This window comes from Poecilia formosa, unplaced genomic scaffold, assembly GCF_000485575.1.
Source record: "Poecilia formosa unplaced genomic scaffold, Poecilia_formosa-5.1.2 Scaffold66, whole genome shotgun sequence".
Classification (NCBI taxonomy): Eukaryota; Metazoa; Chordata; class Actinopteri; order Cyprinodontiformes; family Poeciliidae; genus Poecilia; species Poecilia formosa.
Window position 1 is genome coordinate 2,049,997 of NW_006800005.1, and position 22,801 is coordinate 2,072,797.

The 22,801-nt window shown below is 44.7% G+C and overlaps 1 protein-coding gene across 3 annotated transcripts in view; it reads right to left on the bottom strand.

The window, feature by feature from the left end:
- The window catches only part of tenm2a (teneurin transmembrane protein 2a), a 296,883-nt gene that overhangs the window by 28,788 nt on the left and 245,294 nt on the right, over positions 1 to 22,801 (bottom strand). Inside the window, exons 7-13 of one of the 3 annotated variants that reach the window (XM_016672797.1) lie at positions 19,544 to 19,749; positions 17,828 to 18,023; positions 15,697 to 15,798; positions 15,035 to 15,229; positions 12,133 to 12,333; positions 3,072 to 3,257; positions 1,988 to 2,014 (exon numbers count right to left, since the gene is read on the bottom strand). In XM_016672797.1, coding sequence (XP_016528283.1) covers positions 1,988 to 2,014; positions 3,072 to 3,257; positions 12,133 to 12,333; positions 15,035 to 15,229; positions 15,697 to 15,798; positions 17,828 to 18,023; positions 19,544 to 19,749 — 1,113 coding nt within the window. Of the gene's footprint in view, positions 1 to 1,987; positions 2,015 to 3,071; positions 3,258 to 5,374; positions 5,576 to 8,265; positions 8,467 to 8,933; positions 9,036 to 11,066; positions 11,252 to 12,132; positions 12,334 to 15,034; positions 15,230 to 15,696; positions 15,799 to 17,827; positions 18,024 to 19,543; positions 19,750 to 22,801 lie in introns of those variants that run through there. The other 2 variants (XM_016672796.1, XM_016672795.1) reach the window with 2 other exon arrangements.

The window sequence follows — 22,801 nt, forward strand, 5'->3', positions numbered from 1 at the left end:
TTGTCGCTGAAGAAGTTGGCCACGCACACAGTGCTGCAGCCCAGCTCATTATGGGAAAGTTTTGTGGAAGGAAAGAATGTGCCCATTTAAAAGTTTGGGTTAGATTCATCGGGTGTAGAGTGTGCTTCAAGAGTCACCACACACCAAAGTAACAAGGACTTGGGCCATAAATGTTCAGCTCCTTGTGTTAAGTCAATCCCAAAGTAGAGACGACATAAGAAGTGTCAAAGCTTAGCAAAGGAAGGAAAAGAACTAAACTGTTGCTCGGAGGTCTAATCTTTCCAGGTGGAATTAAACGGGAAGCACAGCATTTGAGCTGCTTGAGGTCCAATGCGACATCCCCACTGTCAGTAATGATTTGAGGGGCTGGTGTTGATTGGCCCAATAGTAGATGGACCAACACAAGTCAGTGCAGCCACCTGCCAGAGTCTTTTAGAGCACTTCATGCTTCCCACAGCTGACAAGCTTTACTGAGAGCAGGACTTCACACCTCCCCGCTCTGCCAGTACCTGGTTTGATCACCATGTTTTCACCCTACATGCCAAAAACACCAATATGTACAGCTCAGAGACGGTGAACCAAAAAATTGAGAGACGGCAGATCCAACAATGCAGACAAGCTCAAGGCCTGAGCTTGTCCAGGGCTGATAGCCTTAATGCCCATTGATTGTGGGGCCTTGATTTTCCAAATGAAATGCAAATTTTGCTTTTATCTGAGAAGAGAACTTTGGATCACTGAGCAACAGTTCAATCCCTTTCACTCTTTAGCCCCTGGTAAGATGTTTCTGATCCTGCATCTGGTTCAGACGTGGCTCGACAAAAGGAAGGCTTCAGTGGCACCAGATGTTCTAGATACTTCTGCATGTGCTCTCGAATCAGAAGCAAATATGGTAGAAGCAGCATTCAGCTTCTAGGCACATTAAATCTGGAACAAACTTCTAGAAAACTTAAACTAAGACTAAAAACTCACCTGTTTAGAGTTACTTTTGAACCAAGATAAATGGAACATTAACCAACATATTTGACATGTAGTGATGATTTTAATGATGACACTTGTGTATAGATCATAATTTGATATATATGTTGTGTTCATGATGCTTTTTTTAATGCTTTTACAATGTAAAGCTCTTTGAAATGCTGTGTTGTTGAAGTATGCTACACAAATAAACTCGATAGATTGACTGATTCAGTTATTGCAACTGCAGTCCAGATGTTTGAATCTCCCACAAACTCTTGAATGGGCTTTATTTCAGTTCCATCAAAACTGCACCTATCCCTACTGCATGTTCAAACTTTTTCTTTCCATTTCACTTCCCATTGGATTGAGCAGCATGTGAACAGCTGGCTTCCTTAGCAATAACCTTTGGTTTCGTACCTGTGTAGGTCAAGCAGTCTTCCCAATGACTGTTGAGGCCGTAAAACAACATTTCCACAAAGTCTTTATTATTCGACTCATATAATTTCCTCAGAAGCTGAATTTTGGGGGTTTTTATTAGCTATAAGCCAAAACTATCAAGTTGAAATGAACACTAAAACTATATCACCCTGCGTGTAATGAATCCATACAACATCTGAGGTTCACGTTTTGAATTGAATTACTGAAATGAATTGGCTTTTTAACGACACCCCAACGTAATGAGACGCACCCGTACCGGGGGGGACACACACGCCCCACACACGCATGCACAACCACACACCCACGGCACAGCCCCCTCGGCACTTTCGGGACCACCACACGGTCACCCCACGACACACGAAGGGCTCAATGACAGCTTGGACCCTGCTGCAGTGCACTGCGAGAAAACAAAAGAGGGGTGGGAGAGGGGTAGTGCACCGCACGGAGGGGAGTCGTCATTGAGGCAGGCACCTCTGGTCTACCACGGACAGAAAAGCACCACAGAGTCTACGGAGCCAAGCCAGGCCAATGCAGCAGCTAGCTTCTACCACCACAGGCTAAGAAACAGAAACACCAGAGTCAGATACGGTACCTGCTTTGTCAACCATGCTCCCATGGTCTGCAGTGGGAGAAAACGTGCAGAAGGTAAATGTTGGAGGGAGAGTATGTTGTTTTTTTTGTTTTTTTGCTTTTAATTTTAAAATAAATGCAAGCAACGTCATGCAGAGCTGAAATACAGAACAGGCAGGCTGCGATAAGCTAACACTGAGGATGTCTGGTGCTGGTGAAGTGTGCTTTTTTGCGCTCAAGCTGAGGCCTGACAACTCTTTCATCTCAGGCTGATGCTGCAGTCAAAGCTGCCCTACTTTCTGATGGGGGGATGGGTGGGGTGGAAACGGGGAGATCATAAACCGCTATTCCCCCGTGCATATGTATGTGCTGGGGCGTGCGTGCGTGTATGTAGGTGTGTGTTTTGGTGTTTGTTTGGCGGGCTGCAATCACAGCGCCTCTGGTGACAGGGGAAAGGAGACTTTGTGTCTCGGAGTAGTGTGAAGGAATCAAAGGGATCTGGCAGTCATCCATCCAAAGTGACATTGATGTCAATATGAGACAGTGATTGACTGACAAAAAACACACACACGCACACGCACGCACGCACACACTCTACGATGACTCTGCACACACACACACACACGTACCCACACGGAGAATCTGAGAGTTATTTTTTGATCACAGTATGTTGCAGAGTTTTGCCTTTCATAACACAACTTTGGTGTTTCAAAGGCCATAGAAGAACTAAAACTCCTGGGTGTGCAGTTGAGAGGCAGACTATAAACAACTAAACCCTGCTCTTTTGTAATCCTCCCACCCTCACTCCTCAGAAGTTTATTCCTCTCCGCTTCGTTTCACCCGCCCCTCTCTACATCAGCCCTCTCCTTGAATTCCCTGTAGCTTTTGCTTGCGCCTCCACCTCTCATTTCCAAATCCATCTAACAAAATGGAAGGAAAAAAATAAATAAATTAAAATAATAAGGAAGCTGCCACTTCAGTCTGACTGGATGTTTTCTGTGTTCACCCACGGTGTCGACACACACCAAAAAACAAAATAACAAAACAAAAACACACACACACACGCGCATACGCGCTCGGGGTGAGGAGGTACAGGAAACACCTACCGATGGTGCAGTGCTCGCCGTTCCAGCCCTGGTGGCACTGGCACTTGCCGTCCTTGCAGGTCCCGTGTTTGATGCAGAGCGGGTTGCAGACGCGCTGGTCGCAGCCGGCCCCGGTCCAGCCTTCCTCGCAGCGACACGCCCCGCCCATGCACACGCCGTGGGTCCCGCAGTCGACTGAGCAAACCTCTGCAAGTGGATGAGACAAATCTGGGTCGCACACGCACAACTTTTCAGATTGCATTTTGCGTATTTTTATTTTCTTTTGTAATTTTATTTATGAGTCTTTTTGGCTACCCAGAGCAGAGCTGGAATTGACACCCTTTGAGACGGCGGTCACCGAACCCAAATTTAAGTTCTCCCTTTCTTCTGTTTTGCAATGAACAAGAACCCTAAAATTGTTTGAAAAAGACTAAAAAATGAGCCAAATTAGCTGCTGTTTCAATCTCCCGTCCTGCATCTTTAGTCAAAGTTGGCGACGACATCTTTAAGATAACGTTTTATGTTCCAAGCCTTTTGTCTGCGGCGTCGCAGGCAGCGGCGGTGTGTGCGGTGAGATGAGACGATTCCGTCTGTGAGCTCGGGACCCCCCGGTGAGCAGACGTTTTGATACACGTCTGCGGAGGAGTCCCGCGGTGGCAGACACTGTTGTCTGTATTAAAGTTAAGCAGTTTTGCTTGCGACGAACGTCGGGAGCTCTGCTTGTAAGAAGCGAGCGACGTTCTCGCGCTGCCGCCGAGGAGGAGGCAGCGGGATCTGTTTCAGTGGAAGAGTTTACCGCTGGCTTTCATTGAGAGAGAAATGTGGCTGTTTCAAAAAAAAAAAAAAGGAATCTATAGTGTGTGTATTGTGTGACAAACACAATAATTACATATTATGTATATATAAATCTGAAAAGTGTGGCATGCATTTGTAGTTAGCCCACTGTACTCCGTTACCTTAAATAAAATCCAGCTGTTTATTTACTGCAGTTGTTTGAGGTTTGTCTCTGGAGCTTTGCTTAAGCTTATCGTTTAAACTGGATCAGGATTTCAAATATTTCCATATGTTCTTAAAGGGACAGTGTTATCTACTTTGAATGCTCATAGTGCCATTGCATAGCACGATTACGTAACTGTGTTATAAAAATGCTGTATATGTCAAACCTCACTTGAAACAAGCTTGACATCGCAATTTGACATCTTGAAATTGGGCCTCTGTCTCTTTAAGAAGCACCTGCTCTTTCTGACACTCCGCCTTCAGCACGTCATCACAACGGCGTAACTCCGTTAAGCCTACAGCGACATTCTTAGGAGTGTAGGACTGAGAGGTAACTTGCGTAATGAGCTCAGCAGATACACACTTCCACCAGGTGTTTGCTAAGCGCTGCTGCTGCTAGTCTGGAGGAGCCGAGTGAGGGATTCACAGAGGACGGCTGCTTTGTGAGGTATGTTATCTTTCTATGAAGAATAATATTATAACATAACATTGATTTTACTTAATAATGTAATGGGACTCATGTCTGAACTTTGACTAGGCCATTCTAACACAAGCATATATTAAATCTAATCGGTTCTAACTGGGTGATTTGGGTCAATGCATTGCTGGAGGGTGAACCTCTACTTCAGTCTCAACTCTTTTACAGCTGGTGAAGAAAAACATCCCCACAACATGATGCTGCCACCGCCATGTTTCACAGTCAGAATATGTTTACTGTGACGCAGTTACCCACAGGTGGGCTCTGTGTAGTGATCAAGAAAATTCTGCAAACAATTGGTTGCATCTTACTTTGGGTGTTCAGACAAGAAAATAGAGGTGGGGCACAGACGAACCTCAAATCACAAAGCAAACACGTACTGCACTGGATAAGTCTAAGAAAAAAATCTTCACTTCCCCCACTTTAAAGTAGTGATTTAAAAGTTTTGCACAAGTTAATTTCTTTCCATACTTTAAGATTTGGAACGGCACCGTATTAATAACACAAAGATCCCCCGTCTCCATACTGTTACTGTCAGTGAAAAAAAAAAAAACTTCCCACATTGTGTTCCAACATGCTCCAACTTGGCTTGATCGTTGTAACAGTTGCTGATTTCTATTTCGCAGCATGTTTTAATTTCAGTGGACTGCATCCAAGCCCAATTTGAAAACCAGAACAGCATGGTATAAAATGACTAACTAATAGTCAAGTACCCTGGGAATGGGAAAAAAAAAAAAAAAAAAGAATCGAGACGTCGGGACTGAGTAGGCGGTTTCCTAAAAACTCTGACCCGTCAGTCTTCGCTCGGAGCGTTCGTCTCTTTCAGCCGTTCGGCGCTGCTACTACTCACCCATGGAGCAGTCGGGCCCCATCCAGTTGGGGTCGCAGCTGCACAAGCCGGTGTCTGGGATGAAGGCGCCGTGGCCGTGGCACTGGTCCGGGCACTGGGCCCTGGGCAGTTCGCAGTGGAGCCCTCCCCACCCCGGCTTGCAGTGGCACTCTCCGTTCACGCAGATGCCGTTGTTGGAACACGTCGGGTCCAGGCAATCCACTGCGTTAAAAAAGCCAAAAAGATACGACAGCGTTGAAAGAAGAAGAAAAAAAAAAACGAAGGGAACAAACAGATGAAGGGAAACTGAGACAAGCTGCGAAATCGCACACCAGGGCAGATAGTAAAATGAGTTATCAAAGAAAAGGCTTAAACAAGGCGAGAATTTAATTGGTGAGACGCAAAAGAGGATTATAGAAATGAAGGAAAACATCAGCAGATGTTTCAATAAAGCAATTAAGGCGCACAGTAAAAAACAGCTAAAAGTATAATGGGAGCACGGGAGGGAGAATCTTCCTCTGTGGAAAAAACCCCCCAAACAACCCTGACATTATTCAGAGAGGATGCATTTCTGACTGTGTGTGTGTGTGTGTGTGTGTGTGTGTGGCAGTACACGGGGGAAAATGTGACACTGTCAGTCTGCCAGGTTGACGGGCAGCTGTGAGTTTGAGCAGTGAGTGAAAACCAATTTGACAAATTACCTCCTCTCGGCACAGCGCCCACCCACCCCTCTCCGGGCCGGCTGTCACTGCTCTGTCCCGGTCACACTTTTTCTTTTTCCATTTCTCTCCCCTCCTTGTCTTGTCGTGTGTGACGCACCCCCATCCCCTCTCAGTCTTTCTCTCTCTCTCTCACCTCGGGCATAGCTGACCCGGCTGCACCCTTTTTTTTATTTATTTATTTATTTTTTTGTACACAAATTAATAAAAGCACACGCCTGCACATAACCTCCGGCCTCTCCATTTCTGTTTGCCCGGCAGAAACGGCGGATCACAGTTATCGATTTTCATGTCGCCGGCACTTCAGGTAAATTGTTTGAGGGACTCTGCCGTGATGAATATCAGATATGAGAGGAGGAGGAGGGGTGAGGTTGGATGGATGAAGAAGACGCAGCGAAATCGCTGACCTTGTTCTCGGGCCCTCTAAGGTTTCTTTTGACTTCTTTTGTCATTTGACTTCTTTTTTTTTTTGCCCTTTGTTTCCTCTTCTCTTCATCTTCAACCTCAAAAACTCACTTTTTTCTCTCACTTCTTAGATATTCACCTTTCGCCGCACCGACTCGCCTTTCTCATCCCTCTCCTTTGCCTCCGATGATGGAGAATGTGCCATGCAGATCCGTCTTAACAAGGATCAATAGAAGCGAGTTCAGCTCTTAATAAAACCTCTGATGTGTTCAGCTGCGGTGTCATACTTCATCTTTACGAATAGCAGGAACGAACACTTGCTCAGCACAAGATTATGCTGTAATTTGCAGACTATCTTTAGTTAGAAGGGGTCACTGGTTGAACTTGAAGTTAGCAGCAAAGCTTTTCTGCTCACTTTAGATGCAGATAACGCCTCGTGGCTCTTATTTTCTGTGTTATAGATTGTTGCTCAGACGTTAATTTGCAACGTTGCTGCTTCAGAGTCTGTCAAAAATGTGTTATTTGCTAATGCTTTGCTAATAACACCTGATTGGCTCAACGGTTGTGATGTCATCAACGCAAACCCGACTACACCATTGGGTCCTTCGAAGGTCGATGTAGGTCGGGTCCTTTGTCGAGCGGCTATGAAAGTGGATGATCTGGCCTTCTGATTAATTGCCCTCCTTATATTTCCTGTCACCTAGCAACCGTAACAGAGGTTAACAAATGCCGGTAAAAATGGAGCTTGAAATCTTGCTGATTTTTTTTTTACTACTTCTTGAAGTTTATTTAATTAAATAAACAATTGCAATAATTAAATTAAGTCTTTACAATGTTATACTAAAAAACATGTCTTTGCAGATGACAAAAGCCTAACAACACAACTTCTTAAGCTCTTAATTTTTGCAGATTTGAATATACTTGTATTTAAAACTAAACTCCCGTTCTGCTCACAATGAATCTTGGGATAGAAAAGTCTTCAAATAGGTTTCAATAACTCAAATGTAAGACTTTTTAAGTCCATGACGAATGAAATTTAAGAACTTCATCAGGAAATTACCAGCAGAAAATCACATAGTTTGCAAAGCAACCTGAACCCACATGCTAAGATTTTTTGCACTGAATGCCAATAGCTTCATATGGTTGGCAACAGAGGTGAACCAATTTCAAAGACTAATGTCATCCAACCAACTGGTGTTAACTCTGTACTTACCACATCTATGATAGATGCAAAAGAACTTGCTATCTAGCCAGCAAGGGCATATTAGCAGTTTGCTACCAGTGGCCTCAACAGTCTGGAGAAGATGTCTGCACATGACTCAGACTTTTGCCTGAGAAAAATTTCCCCAAGGAAAATAAAATAAAAAACTGCATAAAGCATGAGACTAAATAGTAATGCCGCCACAAAATTTAAGACCCGTGACTGTCGTATTTGAGATTAATTTACATTTCAAAGAAACGAATCTAAGACCTTTGAAGGCCTTAATTTTAGATACACGACTTCACAAGGCTTTCAAGGATGCGCGGACACCTTGTCCAAGCGTACACCAGAACCTTCCTTCAAACGGGTGATAAATTGTTGGGCCGCATTTACATCGCCGTTGTGTAATCAGTCTTCAAATGAAGCCTTTGAGGGATGCAGACCCTAAATCTGGACACAGATTAGGGACCTATTATCTGTGAAATACTGCTACGAGACATATTTTCATTTTCAAAAATATTTGAAACATCCAAGTTCCTTTTAAAACTTTCAAACAGATTATGCACGTTAGAAGACAAAGTGCCCACCCTCACCCTCTGCACAGTTCGGCCCCTTGTAGCCGATGGAGCACACACAGTTTCCATCGGTGCAGGTGCCATGGCCGCTGCAAAGAGGGTCTATGCATTGCGTGACGGGGATGTCGCACTCGGGTCCCTTCCAGCCACTGTAACACACACAGGAACCCTTGTCGTATTGGCCGTTGCCGCTGCACAGCACCGGGCAAGCAGCTGGAGGAGAAGAAGAGAAAATGAAGAAGAAGGAGGAGAAGGAGAAGGAGGAGGAAAGATTAAACCATGCATATGAGGAAAGAAAGAGACAATTAGCAAGCCTTTTCTGTTGCCGCTGTTGTTGATTTGTGGGGCAAATCCACACCCAAGCAGGCAGGAGAGCGAATAGAGTGGTTAAAGGGGGCGGAGAGCGCCAATGACATAAAGAGTAATTACAAGTAGAGGTAACTAAACTATTCATCAGAGCTGTCTATCCCAGGTGAGCGCAGAGCCGGGGAGTCGTTAGCTCGGGGAGCTGCCATTCATCATCAGTCATCTTGTCTGAGCTTCACCTAAGGCCATGCGCCATGTTGCTGCTCTTAATCCTCTCTCGGCGCTCGCACGGAGACCGAGGATGTGTCTTCACATCTAATTAGGCGCCGGAAATGACAAGATCTTCCCTGACGGGATTTGTACACAACTAATACCTTTGGAGCAGTCCATGCCGTGGAATCCGGGGAAGCAGTGGCACACGCCCGAGTTGCACTCTCCGTTGCCATGGCAATTGCGCGGGCACTCTTGCACCGAATCTGTGAGGGAGACGGAGTGAGACGGAAAGAAAGAGGGGAGGGTTCAGGGAGTTTGATGCCAAGCATCAAAGCATTTCATTAAATCATTGGCACCATTCATTCTTCAGCGCACTACAAAACCGAAGGCGCTCCGAGTCACCATGTTGCACAGACATCAAAAGCAAACACACTCCGCCAGGACTCCACGCGCCGCCTCCCCCCCACCCCACTCCACTTCTCTGCTTCTCGTCAGTGTATGGCGAGAATACACTTCGAATCATTTTCTAGAGGCGACCTCCACGAACCCTTCACCTCGGCTACCACAGGCCGCATCAGAACCCAGAACCCCCCCCAAAAAAAAAAAAAAACCAACCAAGTTTTACCAGAAACTACTTTCACAACTGTGGAGCGTCCCTTTGATTGTGAGAAGACCGACACAGACAGGTTCGAGGGTCAGACGCGTCTTGATTCGCTCGTCCAATCGAGGATGCTAAAAAGTTTGTCCCAAAAGATACTTTGTCGGAAAGTGTTTGGAACCGACTCAGAGGAGGCAAAAATCATTTCTCGTCACTTAACTGCTCGTCCCTGGCCACTGTCCACTGACATAAGTCTGGTTAATTTCAGTCTTATTATATGAATTTGTAAGGACTCCACTTCCTCACTTGGAGATGAACGCGTTGGGGCGTCAGCTTGGTGTGCTTCCCAGGGGAAGTTCTTGTGGTGAAAAAAATGCTTCCTACATGCAATTTCTTTTTTTCTAACTTGCAACAAGAAGAAGAAGAAGAAAAAGAAAAAAGAAGTGGTTTGTTTTCTCGCCATTCCGGCCTTGCCTTTTCCTGCCTTTCCTGCTGCGTTCATCCCTGACTCCTGTCTGGATTTGGTTCATTAATGCTTCGTCCAGGTTTGGCCGTTTGGCACTGAAGGGCAGAGTCAGCCGGACTCGGAAGCCGCGGTGCGTCACACACGACTCCAGCTGCTCTCCAACGCCTTTCAGTGCCTCTTAACCCACTTTAAGGGAGGAGAACCGTTTTGGTGGGAAGTCGCAGAGTCGATGGTAATCACGAAGAGGGTGTTTTGGACTTTCATCCGTCTCTTCTTCCTCTCCATTTTTTTTTCCAGTTCGCACTCCTCCAACAAATACGAGTACTCAGCCTTTCCACGCTTCCCCTCCTCTGTGTCCCAAGTCTTTTTTCCCCCCCTAAATGTGAACCCCTTGTCTTCCTCTTACCCTAATGCCACCCTCTCCTTCACTCCACTCCAAAGCCCCTCCTCTCTCCAGTCCACTTCACTGCATTCAGGTTCTCCCCCCTGCCATTACGTCTTCCCCCCCATCTCCCATTCTTACTACTTGCTCTAATTCCATCCCTGCCACCTCTCCACCTCTCCACCTCTTCATCTTTCCACTACACTCCTGCAGCAGAGAGCTCTCGCTCTCTCTCTCTCTCGCTCCTTTATATTGACAGTGAAGGATTCTTTCAGTCTATCTGCCCCCCTTGTTCTCACACTCATGGGTCCCTGCACATATGAAATCATTCTGCAAGCTCTGAAACCAAATTCGTTCACTTTGCACAGCTTCATATTGTCTTTTCACGTTGCACCGGCTGATCGGACGATACGGTTCATCACCAGCGAGCCTAATACCGAACGAGGCGATTAATATCTTATATCTAAACATCTGTGGGTGTCTTTATTTTTTTCCTGAATGCATATGTTTGTTAGAGTATGTTTTCTTGGCAAAAAAAAAAAATCTCTCCAACTCACTAAGTGGTCCATCCTACGTAGCAATGCTACTGCAGGTCTATAGCTTTGGCAGCATTTTGCAACATGCTGCTGCTGGTGAGTGTTTTTACACACTCGAAATGTGTGAAGTCATTCAGGCATTGCAGTGTCACTGGTATTAAAGCTATCTCCTAAATTGTGACTGTTAGTCACGTTTCAGCTCCCAAACAGCTGCGCTACATTGCGACATTTCCCCACCGCCCTCCCTCCACCCCTCTGCCCACAGCAGTAAGACGTCGACTCTCTCTCTCTCTCTCCCTCTCTTTATCTCACCCATGACGTTTGTGCTGAAGGAGACCGACTCTCTCTCCCGGCCGTCGTTGTAGAAGGCCAGGTGCCAGGCGCCGGCGTCCAGGTACTGGACAAACACCGCCTCGTTCAGGACCACGGTCTGGATGCTCCTCCTCTCCCGCGGGGACTCCACCACGCTCCACTTCTCCTTCCCGTCGAGGCGTTCCATGTAGTCGTACTGCGAAGAGGTTTTCGTTGACGGACGGTTACGTTCGGTTCAAGCAAAATCTGTTTTGTGAGCGTTTTTTTTTGTGATTTGATAAAAGGTTATGAGCGGTAAGTAACTCATGTGAAGTAGATTAACTTGTTTTTTTGGTGTCTTCGTTTAGCAGGAATCCAAATTAGGCACTCTCACAGGCTGAAGTCAAACGCTTAGGGGCTTAGAAAGGGCTAACACCAAAGCGGACTTCTATTATCCTCAAACAGTTCCAGTGTCAAAGCCGTTTGTTTAAGCGCTATTCTGAGACCTTTTGTCACATTTTCTTTAAGCTGTGATTTACATAAAAACCGAGGATTATTTATATTGGGAATAGAAGTTGGAGGAGACGTGCCACTAATGATCTTCCCGCGTGAAACGCGTCCCGAAAGCGGAACATGAAAAGGATTTTCCGTCAGTGAAGCTGTTAGATATAAAAGTGCTCTAACTGGAGACTAATTGATTGATTTTTACATCGCCGTACGTATCTATCAGAGTTTCTCTGACAGGATGCGCTTTATGTGTTCCCCTCTCGATTTGTNAAAAAAAAAAAACTTCCCACATTGTGTTCCAACATGCTCCAACTTGGCTTGATCGTTGTAACAGTTGCTGATTTCTATTTCGCAGCATGTTTTAATTTCAGTGGACTGCATCCAAGCCCAATTTGAAAACCAGAACAGCATGGTATAAAATGACTAACTAATAGTCAAGTACCCTGGGAATGGGAAAAAAAAAAAAGAAAAGAGAATCGAGACGTTGGGACTGAGTAGGCGGTTTCCTAAAAACTCTGACCCGTCAGTCTTCGCTCGGAGCGTTCGTCTCTTTCAGCCGTTCGGCGCTGCTACTACTCACCCATGGAGCAGTCGGGCCCCATCCAGTTGGGGTCGCAGCTGCACAAGCCGGTGTCTGGGATGAAGGCGCCGTGGCCGTGGCACTGGTCCGGGCACTGGGCCCTGGGCAGTTCGCAGTGGAGCCCTCCCCACCCCGGCTTGCAGTGGCACTCTCCGTTCACGCAGATGCCGTTGTTGGAACACGTCGGGTCCAGGCAATCCACTGCGTTAAAAAAGCCAAAAAGATACGACAGCGTTGAAAGAAGAAGAAAAAAAAAAACGAAGGGAACAAACAGATGAAGGGAAACTGAGACAAGCTGCGAAATCGCACACCAGGGCAGATAGTAAAATGAGTTATCAAAGAAAAGGCTTAAACAAGGCGAGAATTTAATTGGTGAGACGCAAAAGAGGATTATAGAAATGAAGGAAAACATCAGCAGATGTTTTAATAAAGCAATTAAGGCGCACAGTAAAAAACAGCTAAAAGTATAATGGGAGCACGGGAGGGAGAATCTTCCTCTGTGGAAAAAACCCCCCAAACAACCCTGACATTATTCAGAGAGGATGCATTTCTGACTGTGTGTGTGTGTGTGTGTGTGTGTGTGTGGCAGTACACGGGGGAAAATGTGACACTGTCAGTCTGCCAGGTTGACGGGCAGCTGTGAGTTTGAGCAGTGAGTGAAAACCAATTTGACAAATTACCTCCTCTCGGCACAGCGCCCACCCACCCCTCTCCGGGCCGGCTGTCACTGCTCTGTCCCGGTCACACTTTTTCTTTTACCATTTCTCTCCCCTCCTTGTCTTGTCGTGTGTGACGCACCCCCATCCCCTCTCAGTCTTTCTCTCTCTCTCTCACCTCGGGCATAGCTGACCCGGCTGCACCCTTTTTTTTATTTATTTATTTATTTTTTTGTACACAAATTAATAAAAGCACACGCCTGCACATAACCTCCGGCCTCTCCATTTCTGTTTGCCCGGCAGAAACGGCGGATCAGTTATCGATTTTCATGTCGCCGGCACTTCAGGTAAATTGTTTGAGGGACTCTGCCGTGATGAATATCAGATATGAGAGGAGGAGGAGGGGTGAGGTTGGATGGATGAAGAAGACGCAGCGAAATCGCTGACCTTGTTCTCGGGCCCTCTAAGGTTTCTTTTGACTTCTTTTGTCATTTGACTTCTTTTTTTTTTTGCCCTTTGTTTCCTCTTCTCTTCATCTTCAACCTCAAAAACTCACTTTTTTCTCTCACTTCTTAGATATTCACCTTTCGCCGCACCGACTCGCCTTTCTCATCCCTCTCCTTTGCCTCCGATGATGGAGAATGTGCCATGCAGATCCGTCTTAACAAGGATCAATAGAAGCGAGTTCAGCTCTTAATAAAACCTCTGATGTGTTCAGCTGCGGTGTCATACTTCATCTTTACGAATAGCAGGAACGAACACTTGCTCAGCACAAGATTATGCTGTAATTTGCAGACTATCTTTAGTTAGAAGGGGTCACTGGTTGAACTTGAAGTTAGCAGCAAAGCTTTTCTGCTCACTTTAGATGCAGATAACGCCTCGTGATCAGTTGCTCTCATTTTCTGTGTTGTAGGTTGTTGCTCAGACGTTAATTTGCAACGTTGCTGCTTCAGAGTCTGTCAAAAATGTGTTATTTGCTAATGCTTTGCTAATAACACCTGATTGGCTCAACGGTTGTGATGTCATCAACGCAAACCCGACTACACCATTGGGTCCTTCGAAGGTCGATGTAGGTCGGGTCCTTTGTCGAGCGGCTATGAAAGTGGATGATCTGGCCTTCTGATTAATTGCCCTCCTTATATTTCCTGTCACCTAGCAACCGTAACAGAGGTTAACAAATGCCGGTAAAAATGGAGCTTGAAATCTTGCTGATTTTTTTTTTACTACTTCTTGAAGTTTATTTAATTAAATAAACAATTGCAATAATTAAATTAAGTCTTTACAATGTTATACTAAAAAACATGTCTTTGCAGATGACAAAAGCCTAACAACACAACTTCTTAAGCTCTTAATTTTTGCAGATTTGAATATACTTGTATTTAAAACTAAACTCCCGTTCTGCTCACAATGAATCTTGGGATAGAAAAGTCTTCAAATAGGTTTCAATAACTCAAATGTAAGACTTTTTAAGTCCATGACGAATGAAATTTAAGAACTTCATCAGGAAATTACCAGCAGAAAATCACATAGTTTGCAAAGCAACCTGAACCCACATGCTAAGATTTTTTGCACTGAATGCCAATAGCTTCATATGGTTGGCAACAGAGGTGAACCAATTTCAAAGACTAATGTCATCCAACCAACTGGTGTTAACTCTGTACTTACCACATCTATGATAGATGCAAAAGAACTTGCTATCTAGCCAGCAAGGGCATATTAGCAGTTTGCTACCAGTGGCCTCAACAGTCTGGAGAAGATGTCTGCACATGACTCAGACTTTTGCCTGAGAAAAATTTCCCCAAGGAAAATAAAATAAAAAACTGCATAAAGCATGAGACTAAATAGTAATGCCGCCACAAAATTTAAGACCCGTGACTGTCGTATTTGAGATTAATTTACATTTCAAAGAAACGAATCTAAGACCTTTGAAGGCCTTAATTTTAGATACACGACTTCACAAGGCTTTCAAGGATGCGCGGACACCTTGTCCAAGCGTACACCAGAACCTTCCTTCAAACGGGTGATAAATTGTTGGGCCGCATTTACATCGCCGTTGTGTAATCAGTCTTCAAATGAAGCCTTTGAGGGATGCAGACCCTAAATCTGGACACAGATTAGGGACCTATTATCTGTGAAATACTGCTACGAGACATATTTTCATTTTCAAAAATATTTGAAACATCCAAGTTCCTTTTAAAACTTTCAAACAGATTATGCACGTTAGAAGACAAAGTGCCCACCCTCACCCTCTGCACAGTTCGGCCCCTTGTAGCCGATGGAGCACACACAGTTTCCATCGGTGCAGGTGCCATGGCCGCTGCAAAGAGGGTCTATGCATTGCGTGACGGGGATGTCGCACTCGGGTCCCTTCCAGCCACTGTAACACACACAGGAACCCTTGTCGTATTGGCCGTTGCCGCTGCACAGCACCGGGCAAGCAGCTGGAGGAGAAGAAGAGAAAATGAAGAAGAAGGAGGAGAAGGAGAAGGAGGAGGAAAGATTAAACCATGCATATGAGGAAAGAAAGAGACAATTAGCAAGCCTTTTCTGTTGCCGCTGTTGTTGATTTGTGGGGCAAATCCACACCCAAGCAGGCAGGAGAGCGAATAGAGTGGTTAAAGGGGGCGGAGAGCGCCAATGACATAAAGAGTAATTACAAGTAGAGGTAACTAAACTATTCATCAGAGCTGTCTATCCCAGGTGAGCGCAGAGCCGGGGAGTCGTTAGCTCGGGGAGCTGCCATTCATCATCAGTCATCTTGTCTGAGCTTCACCTAAGGCCATGCGCCATGTTGCTGCTCTTAATCCTCTCTCGGCGCTCGCACGGAGACCGAGGATGTGTCTTCACATCTAATTAGGCGCCGGAAATGACAAGATCTTCCCTGACGGGATTTGTACACAACTAATACCTTTGGAGCAGTCCATGCCGTGGAATCCGGGGAAGCAGTGGCACACGCCCGAGTTGCACTCTCCGTTGCCATGGCAATTGCGCGGGCACTCTTGCACCGAATCTGTGAGGGAGACGGAGTGAGACGGAAAGAAAGAGGGGAGGGTTCAGGGAGTTTGATGCCAAGCATCAAAGCATTTCATTAAATCATTGGCACCATTCATTCTTCAGCGCACTACAAAACCGAAGGCGCTCCGAGTCACCATGTTGCACAGACATCAAAAGCAAACACACTCCGCCAGGACTCCACGCGCCGCCTCCCCCCCACCCCACTCCACTTCTCTGCTTCTCGTCAGTGTATGGCGAGAATACACTTCGAATCATTTTCTAGAGGCGACCTCCACGAACCCTTCACCTCGGCTACCACAGGCCGCATCAGAACCCAGAACCCCCCCCAAAAAAAAAAAAAAACCAACCAAGTTTTACCAGAAACTACTTTCACAACTGTGGAGCGTCCCTTTGATTGTGAGAAGACCGACACAGACAGGTTCGAGGGTCAGACGCGTCTTGATTCGCTCGTCCAATCGAGGATGCTAAAAAGTTTGTCCCAAAAGATACTTTGTCGGAAAGTGTTTGGAACCGACTCAGAGGAGGCAAAAATCATTTCTCGTCACTTAACTGCTCGTCCCTGGCCACTGTCCACTGACATAAGTCTGGTTAATTTCAGTCTTATTATATGAATTTGTAAGGACTCCACTTCCTCACTTGGAGATGAACGCGTTGGGGCGTCAGCTTGGTGTGCTTCCCAGGGGAAGTTCTTGTGGTGAAAAAAATGCTTCCTACATGCAATTTCTTTTTTTCTAACTTGCAACAAGAAGAAGAAGAAGAAAAAGAAAAAAGAAGTGGTTTGTTTTCTCGCCATTCCGGCCTTGCCTTTTCCTGCCTTTCCTGCTGCGTTCATCCCTGACTCCTGTCTGGATTTGGTTCATTAATGCTTCGTCCAGGTTTGGCCGTTTGGCACTGAAGGGCAGAGTCAGCCGGACTCGGAAGCCGCGGTGCGTCACACACGACTCCAGCTGCTCTCCAACGCCTTTCAGTGCCTCTTAACCCACTTTAAGGGAGGAGAACCGTTTTGGTGGGAAGTCGCAGAGTCGATGGTAATCACGAAGAGGGTGTTTTGGACTTTCATCCGTCTCTTCTTCCTCTCCATTTTTTTTTCCAGTTCGCACTCCTCCAACAAATACGAGTACTCAGCCTTTCCACGCTTCCCCTCCTCTGTGTCCCAAGTCTTTTTTCCCCCCCTAAATGTGAACCCCTTGTCTTCCTCTTACCCTAATGCCACCCTCTCCTTCACTCCACTCCAAAGCCCCTCCTCTCTCCAGTCCACTTCACTGCATTCAGGTTCTCCCCCCTGCCATTACGTCTTCCCCCCCATCTCCCATTCTTACTACTTGCTCTAATTCCATCCCTGCCACCTCTCCACCTCTCTACCTCTTCATCTTTCCACTACACTCCTGCAGCAGAGAGCTCTCGCTCTCTCTCTCTCTCGCTCCTTTATATTGACAGTGAAGGATTCTTTCAGTCTATCTGCCCCCCTTGTTCTCACACTCATGGCTCCCTGCACATATGAAATCATTCTGCAAGCTCTGAAACCAAATTCGTTCACTTTGCACAGCTTCATATTGTCTTTTCACGTTGCACCGGCTGATCGGACGATACGGTTCATCACCAGCGAGCCTAATACCGAACGAGGCGATTAATATCTTATATCTAAACATCTGTGGGTGTCTTTATTTTTTTCCTGAATGCATATGTTTGTTAGAGTATGTTTTCTTGGCAAAAAAAAAATCTCTCCAACTCACTAAGTGGTCCATCCTACGTAGCAATGCTACTGCAGGTCTATAGCTTTGGCAGCATTTTGCAACATGCTGCTGCTGGTGAGTGTTTTTACACACTCGAAATGTGTGAAGTCATTCAGGCATTGCAGTGTCACTGGTATTAAAGCTATCTCCTAAATTGTGACTGTTAGTCACGTTTCAGCTCCCAAACAGCTGCGCTACATTGCGACATTTCCCCACCGCCCTCCCTCCACCCCTCTGCCCACAGCAGTAAGACGTCGACTCTCTCTCTCTCTCTCCCTCTCTTTATCTCACCCATGACGTTTGTGCTGAAGGAGACCGACTCTCTCTCCCGGCCGTCGTTGTAGAAGGCCAGGTGCCAGGCGCCGGCGTCCAGGTACTGGACAAACACCGCCTCGTTCAGGACCACGGTCTGGATGCTCCTCCTCTCCCGCGGGGACTCCACCACGCTCCACTTCTCCTTCCCGTCGAGGCGCTCCATGTAGTCGTACTGCGAAGAGGTTTTCGTTGACGGACGGTTACGTTCGGTTCAAGCAAAATCTGTTTTGTGAGCGTTTTTTTTTGTGATTTGATAAAAGGTTATGAGCGGTAAGTAACTCATGTGAAGTAGATTAACTTGTTTTTTTGGTGTCTTCGTTTAGCAGGAATCCAAATTAGGCACTCTCACAGGCTGAAGTCAAACGCTTAGGGGCTTAGAAAGGGCTAACACCAAAGCGGACTTCTATTATCCTAAAACAGTTCCAGTGTCAAAGCCGTTTGTTTAAGCGCTATTCTGAGACCTTTTGTCACATTTTCTTTAAGCTGTGATTTACATAAAAACCGAGGATTATTTATATTGGGAATGGAAGTTGGAGGAGACGTGCCACTAATGATCTTCCCGCGTGAAACGCGTCCCGAAAGCGGAACATGAAAAGGATTTTCCGTCAGTGAAGCTGTTAGATATAAAAGTGCTCTAACTGGAGACTAATTGATTGATTTTTACATCGCCGTACGTATCTATCAGAGTTTCTCTGACAGGATGCGCTTTATGTGTTCCCCTCTCGATTTGTGTTTAACGTAGGAAGATAATTGGAGACGCACTGCCTCCAATGACCGATCGATGCAAAAATAAGGACAGCTTAAAGCGTTATACATTAGCATTTGCGTTTACTGCTATGACGTCTTTGAAACCGGTATCGATTTAGGACGGTAAACTCCTCTTTAGTCATTTAGAGCAGCTTTAAACTTCAGCTTTCAGAACCAACTAATCTGGATTTATACTAACTGAAGAAACTTAAGACACTAACTACTCATTACAATCATGCTTAGAAACATTCAACATACATTGACTGTGTTTTGATTTTCCCACCTTTTTTTGGTGTGTTTTAATCCATGTTATTTAAGGACATTTTCTCCCAAATCCCAATCTGCTCTGTTTGGTCAACTGATTCATCAAAAAAAAAAAAGAAAAAAAAAAAAAGCGCTGAGCCACCTGCTCGTTTCATTCGTTACAGTTTAACAGGCCAGCTGCTTGGTGGGCATGATACAAACGTGTTACATGCTGTAATGATGGAAGCCTAAACTACATACAAGGTGTTTCAGTCGCGTTAGAGGAAAGGAGAAAACTCGGTACGACGCGCGGCCTTGTTCTCTCTGGAAAACTGTTCTTACTTCAGCACAATGGACTCAAACTTAAGCTATGTCAGGCAGTCAAGCAGTTAACCGAGGGAAATTATCCCTATTCTATAAAATCTATTTGGAAATGAGCAGCCACTAATTAACAAGAGACAGTTGAAGTTGTATTACTGTGAAACCTAATTAAGTGCAAATCTTTTCTCTAAATTATTTAGCTTTCGGAGTTCATAACTAATGTTTTTAAACGGCAGATGCAACAAAAAATGTTTTTAATGAACATTTATTCCCAAGCTCAACACCCTCAGGAGTCCCACCGTGAAGTCTGCGTAGCGAGGAATAGGAACAGTCGTGTTCCCTGAAAGGTGCTCAGGATGAGTTCGATCGAGTGGATCGTACCTGCGCGTGCGAGGGGGGCAGGCCCTTGCGGATGTAAACGCCGAAGAGGGCGTCCTTCCCGAGGGAGATGTTGAACTTGAGGAACTGCGGCTGGCTGAGATAGAGGAGGGATCTCCAAAACACTCCAGGGGGGACGTCCTGGGTCACCCGCCTGCCCACCTCGATGTTCCCGGTGTCTATGCTGCTGTTTCTGCCTGCCCACGGACCTGAGTGGGAGAGAGGACGACAAAAAACCAACAGGGTTGTTTCATCTGTCATGACAAGCGCAATTTAATGGACGGCTGGTGTAATATGCGATAATACAGTTTATGTAAACACCGTTCTTTAGTGAAGAAAAGCTGATCTAAAACATAGAGCTACACGGTAGAGAAAGAATGTTTTTAGTACTTGAGTAATGGTAATGAAAATGCCCGTTTTTCATATCTTGAGTTTTTTCCACACTGCAAAAACACAGAATCTCACCAAGTATTTCTGGTCCAGCTTCCAGTTCAAGTGAAATAAGACAAAACTAATGTAAAAGTGTCTTTTCAGCACAATATATGAGTTGTTTTAATGCAGTAATTTCTTAATATTGATTAAAAAAATAGCACTAATTCCACTGGAAGATTATTTCAAAAAATATTTTTCCTACGTTATAAGTGAAATAATCTACTAGTCCTTTTTCATCGATATTAAAGAATTATTGACTTTGAACAAGCCCCTATATCTTGCTGAAAATTACTTGTAAGTTAGTTTAGTATTATTTCAAAACTACTGAGATATTTGCACTAGAAACTTAAACAAAATTACTCAATAAGGTTTGGTGTTTAGCGGTGCAAAAACTGCAATGTATTTCAGTGCGGACCAACACATAGTTTCACTTAATTGTACAGCTAAAAGGAAACAATTCATATTTTTTTTCTTTTATTTCTTCACCAATTACAAAAAGTGAAGCCTTTCGAGGTTGTTCAGCTTTTTACATGGAGAGACTGAAAGTTTTGTAAGTTGTTTGTTGGTCTTTGTTCGAGCTCTGGTCAGAACGAATGAAGAGGCGTCTGAAAACTCACATTTCAGGTTTCAAGTCTCAACTTTGACTGGGCCGTTCTAGTACATGGCTAAGCTTTGATGTAAACAATTATGTTGTAACTCTGGGTGCATATTCAGAGTCATGGTACAGCTGTGAGGTTCAATTCTGCTCCATCTGTCTTATAAAGAAAAAAACAAAACAAAAACTGACCAGCATTCCAACAGCATGATGTGTGTTGTGTTCACAACATTATATTCAGTATCATCTTGGCTTCTTCTCTTCATGCAGATCTAAAAAGAAGCGGATTCCACACGTTTCTACGCATTTGTTTGTAAAAAGACATTTAGCAAATCAGGCATTATTTTCTCCTTCACTGTTAACCGATACTCTGTGTTGGTCCATCACTTAAATTCTCCACAACGCCTGAGGTTGTAGGATGACAGAATATGAAAAATTCAACATATCACACAAAAAGCTTTTATTCAGTCACTTTTGACTCTCCGAGTCTCGTGTAAAAGAAAAACAAGTCAAAATTTCCCAGAAATGTTGTTGGCAAACACGGCTTATGCTAGCTAGCATGCAAGTAGGATGACAGCTGTAGGAGTGTGTTTCACACAAAAAACACCAGATATGTTAACTTCCTATATGTTCTTCTGAAGGGTTGCATTGCTCAAGTCTTTCGTATGCAGCATTAAATCAAACATTATCTGCTACTTTTCTAACATCCTGCTGCAGCTAGCTGCGCCACGCGGTCATAGTGCTAGTTTGCTTATGAACAGGAACGTTATTCATTTTTTAACTCCTGCGACTTTTGTCCTCTATTGCAGTGTTACTACTGAAAACTTCCCTGCTGTGAAAACACCAGCATAAAAGGATATTGCTCAAAAGCACACTTGAAATCCTCAACAGTCTCTCTCAACAGGTCATAGGAGGAGGAATGATTCGCAACTGTCCCTCAGCGTCGCAAGACCTGAATATCGTCAGGAATGTATGGAAAGCCCTTTAAAGGAGCAACGCATATGAAAGAAGCATCATAAGCCTTTTGAAGGATGAATGGCAGAAACCTCCCCAAGCAAAACAACCGGAAAACCCTGAAGTCGTTCAAAGCAGCAGAAGTCTCTCAGCATCTTAGTGAGCAGTACCTACCACTATTTCATTACTTTTGTACCTAAAATAATGAAATAAAACTATTTTATGCTGATGTTTGATTTCTTTTTAAATTGCAGTGCTGTGTTACAGAGTTCTTCTGTTTTTACTTTTTTTTCACACACTGAAGTGTTTTGGGTGAAACCAATTTTAAAATTTATAAAAGACAATTTGAAGTACTGAAGTGATTACAAAGAAATTTTCGAACCATCAAAAGCAAATCCTCTAAATCATGGATTAACTGTGATCAACCACCTACTTTGGCTCAGGATTACTAGCTAAACCCAGGCTAGTTTAATAAGAAAAAATATATACTTCAACAGAACCTTAGTGACAACATGAAGCAGGGAACAGAACCTCACACAGCAGCACTTCCTGCTCCGAAGAAAAGACGAGAAACGAAGTCCGTCTGGAAAGACTTAGTTTCATCTCTAAGGCTGACTGACTCCAGAAAACTACATTGACAGCCATTATCCACAAAATGGAGGAAATATGGTGAACCTTCCCAGGAGCAGTCGAATTATCAAGGAGCCCATCAACAACTTCACCAAAGAACCAAGAACAAAGATCTACAGCACAGTATGTCTACTTGCCTCATTTCGGGGTCAGTGTTCATGATTCAATGTCAGCGAAGACAAAATGGCATCATGGGAGGGTTCAAAGGCCTGTGATATTAAAGACTCAAAGCCTCTTATTACAACTCATCAATTGAAAACATTTTTTTTATTTTATTTACTCAAGTTAGAAGAAATCTGTAGGAGGGCAAAAGTACTTTTTCCATCACACTTTGGCTTTTCTTTATGCTTGTTATGCAGGATCAGCAGCACTTTTGATCTTTGGATTCTCAGCTTTCCCCGTGCAATCTTCTGCATCTGGGCTCAACATACAACTTTTTCCTGAAAGCCTGCAGGACCGTTGACTTCGCCGTCTGGGCTGAAATGATAGAGGGCTGACAGAACCTCAGTGCCAAGACTTCAGAGTGCGCCGAAAAACACAGAAAAACACACGCGGCATCCTGCAATCAGGTCAGCCATCTAACGGAGGAGTGTCAGAGTGCAGCCAGAAAAAGACGGAGCGCGAGAGCAAGTGTGCGTGTGTGAAGAAAT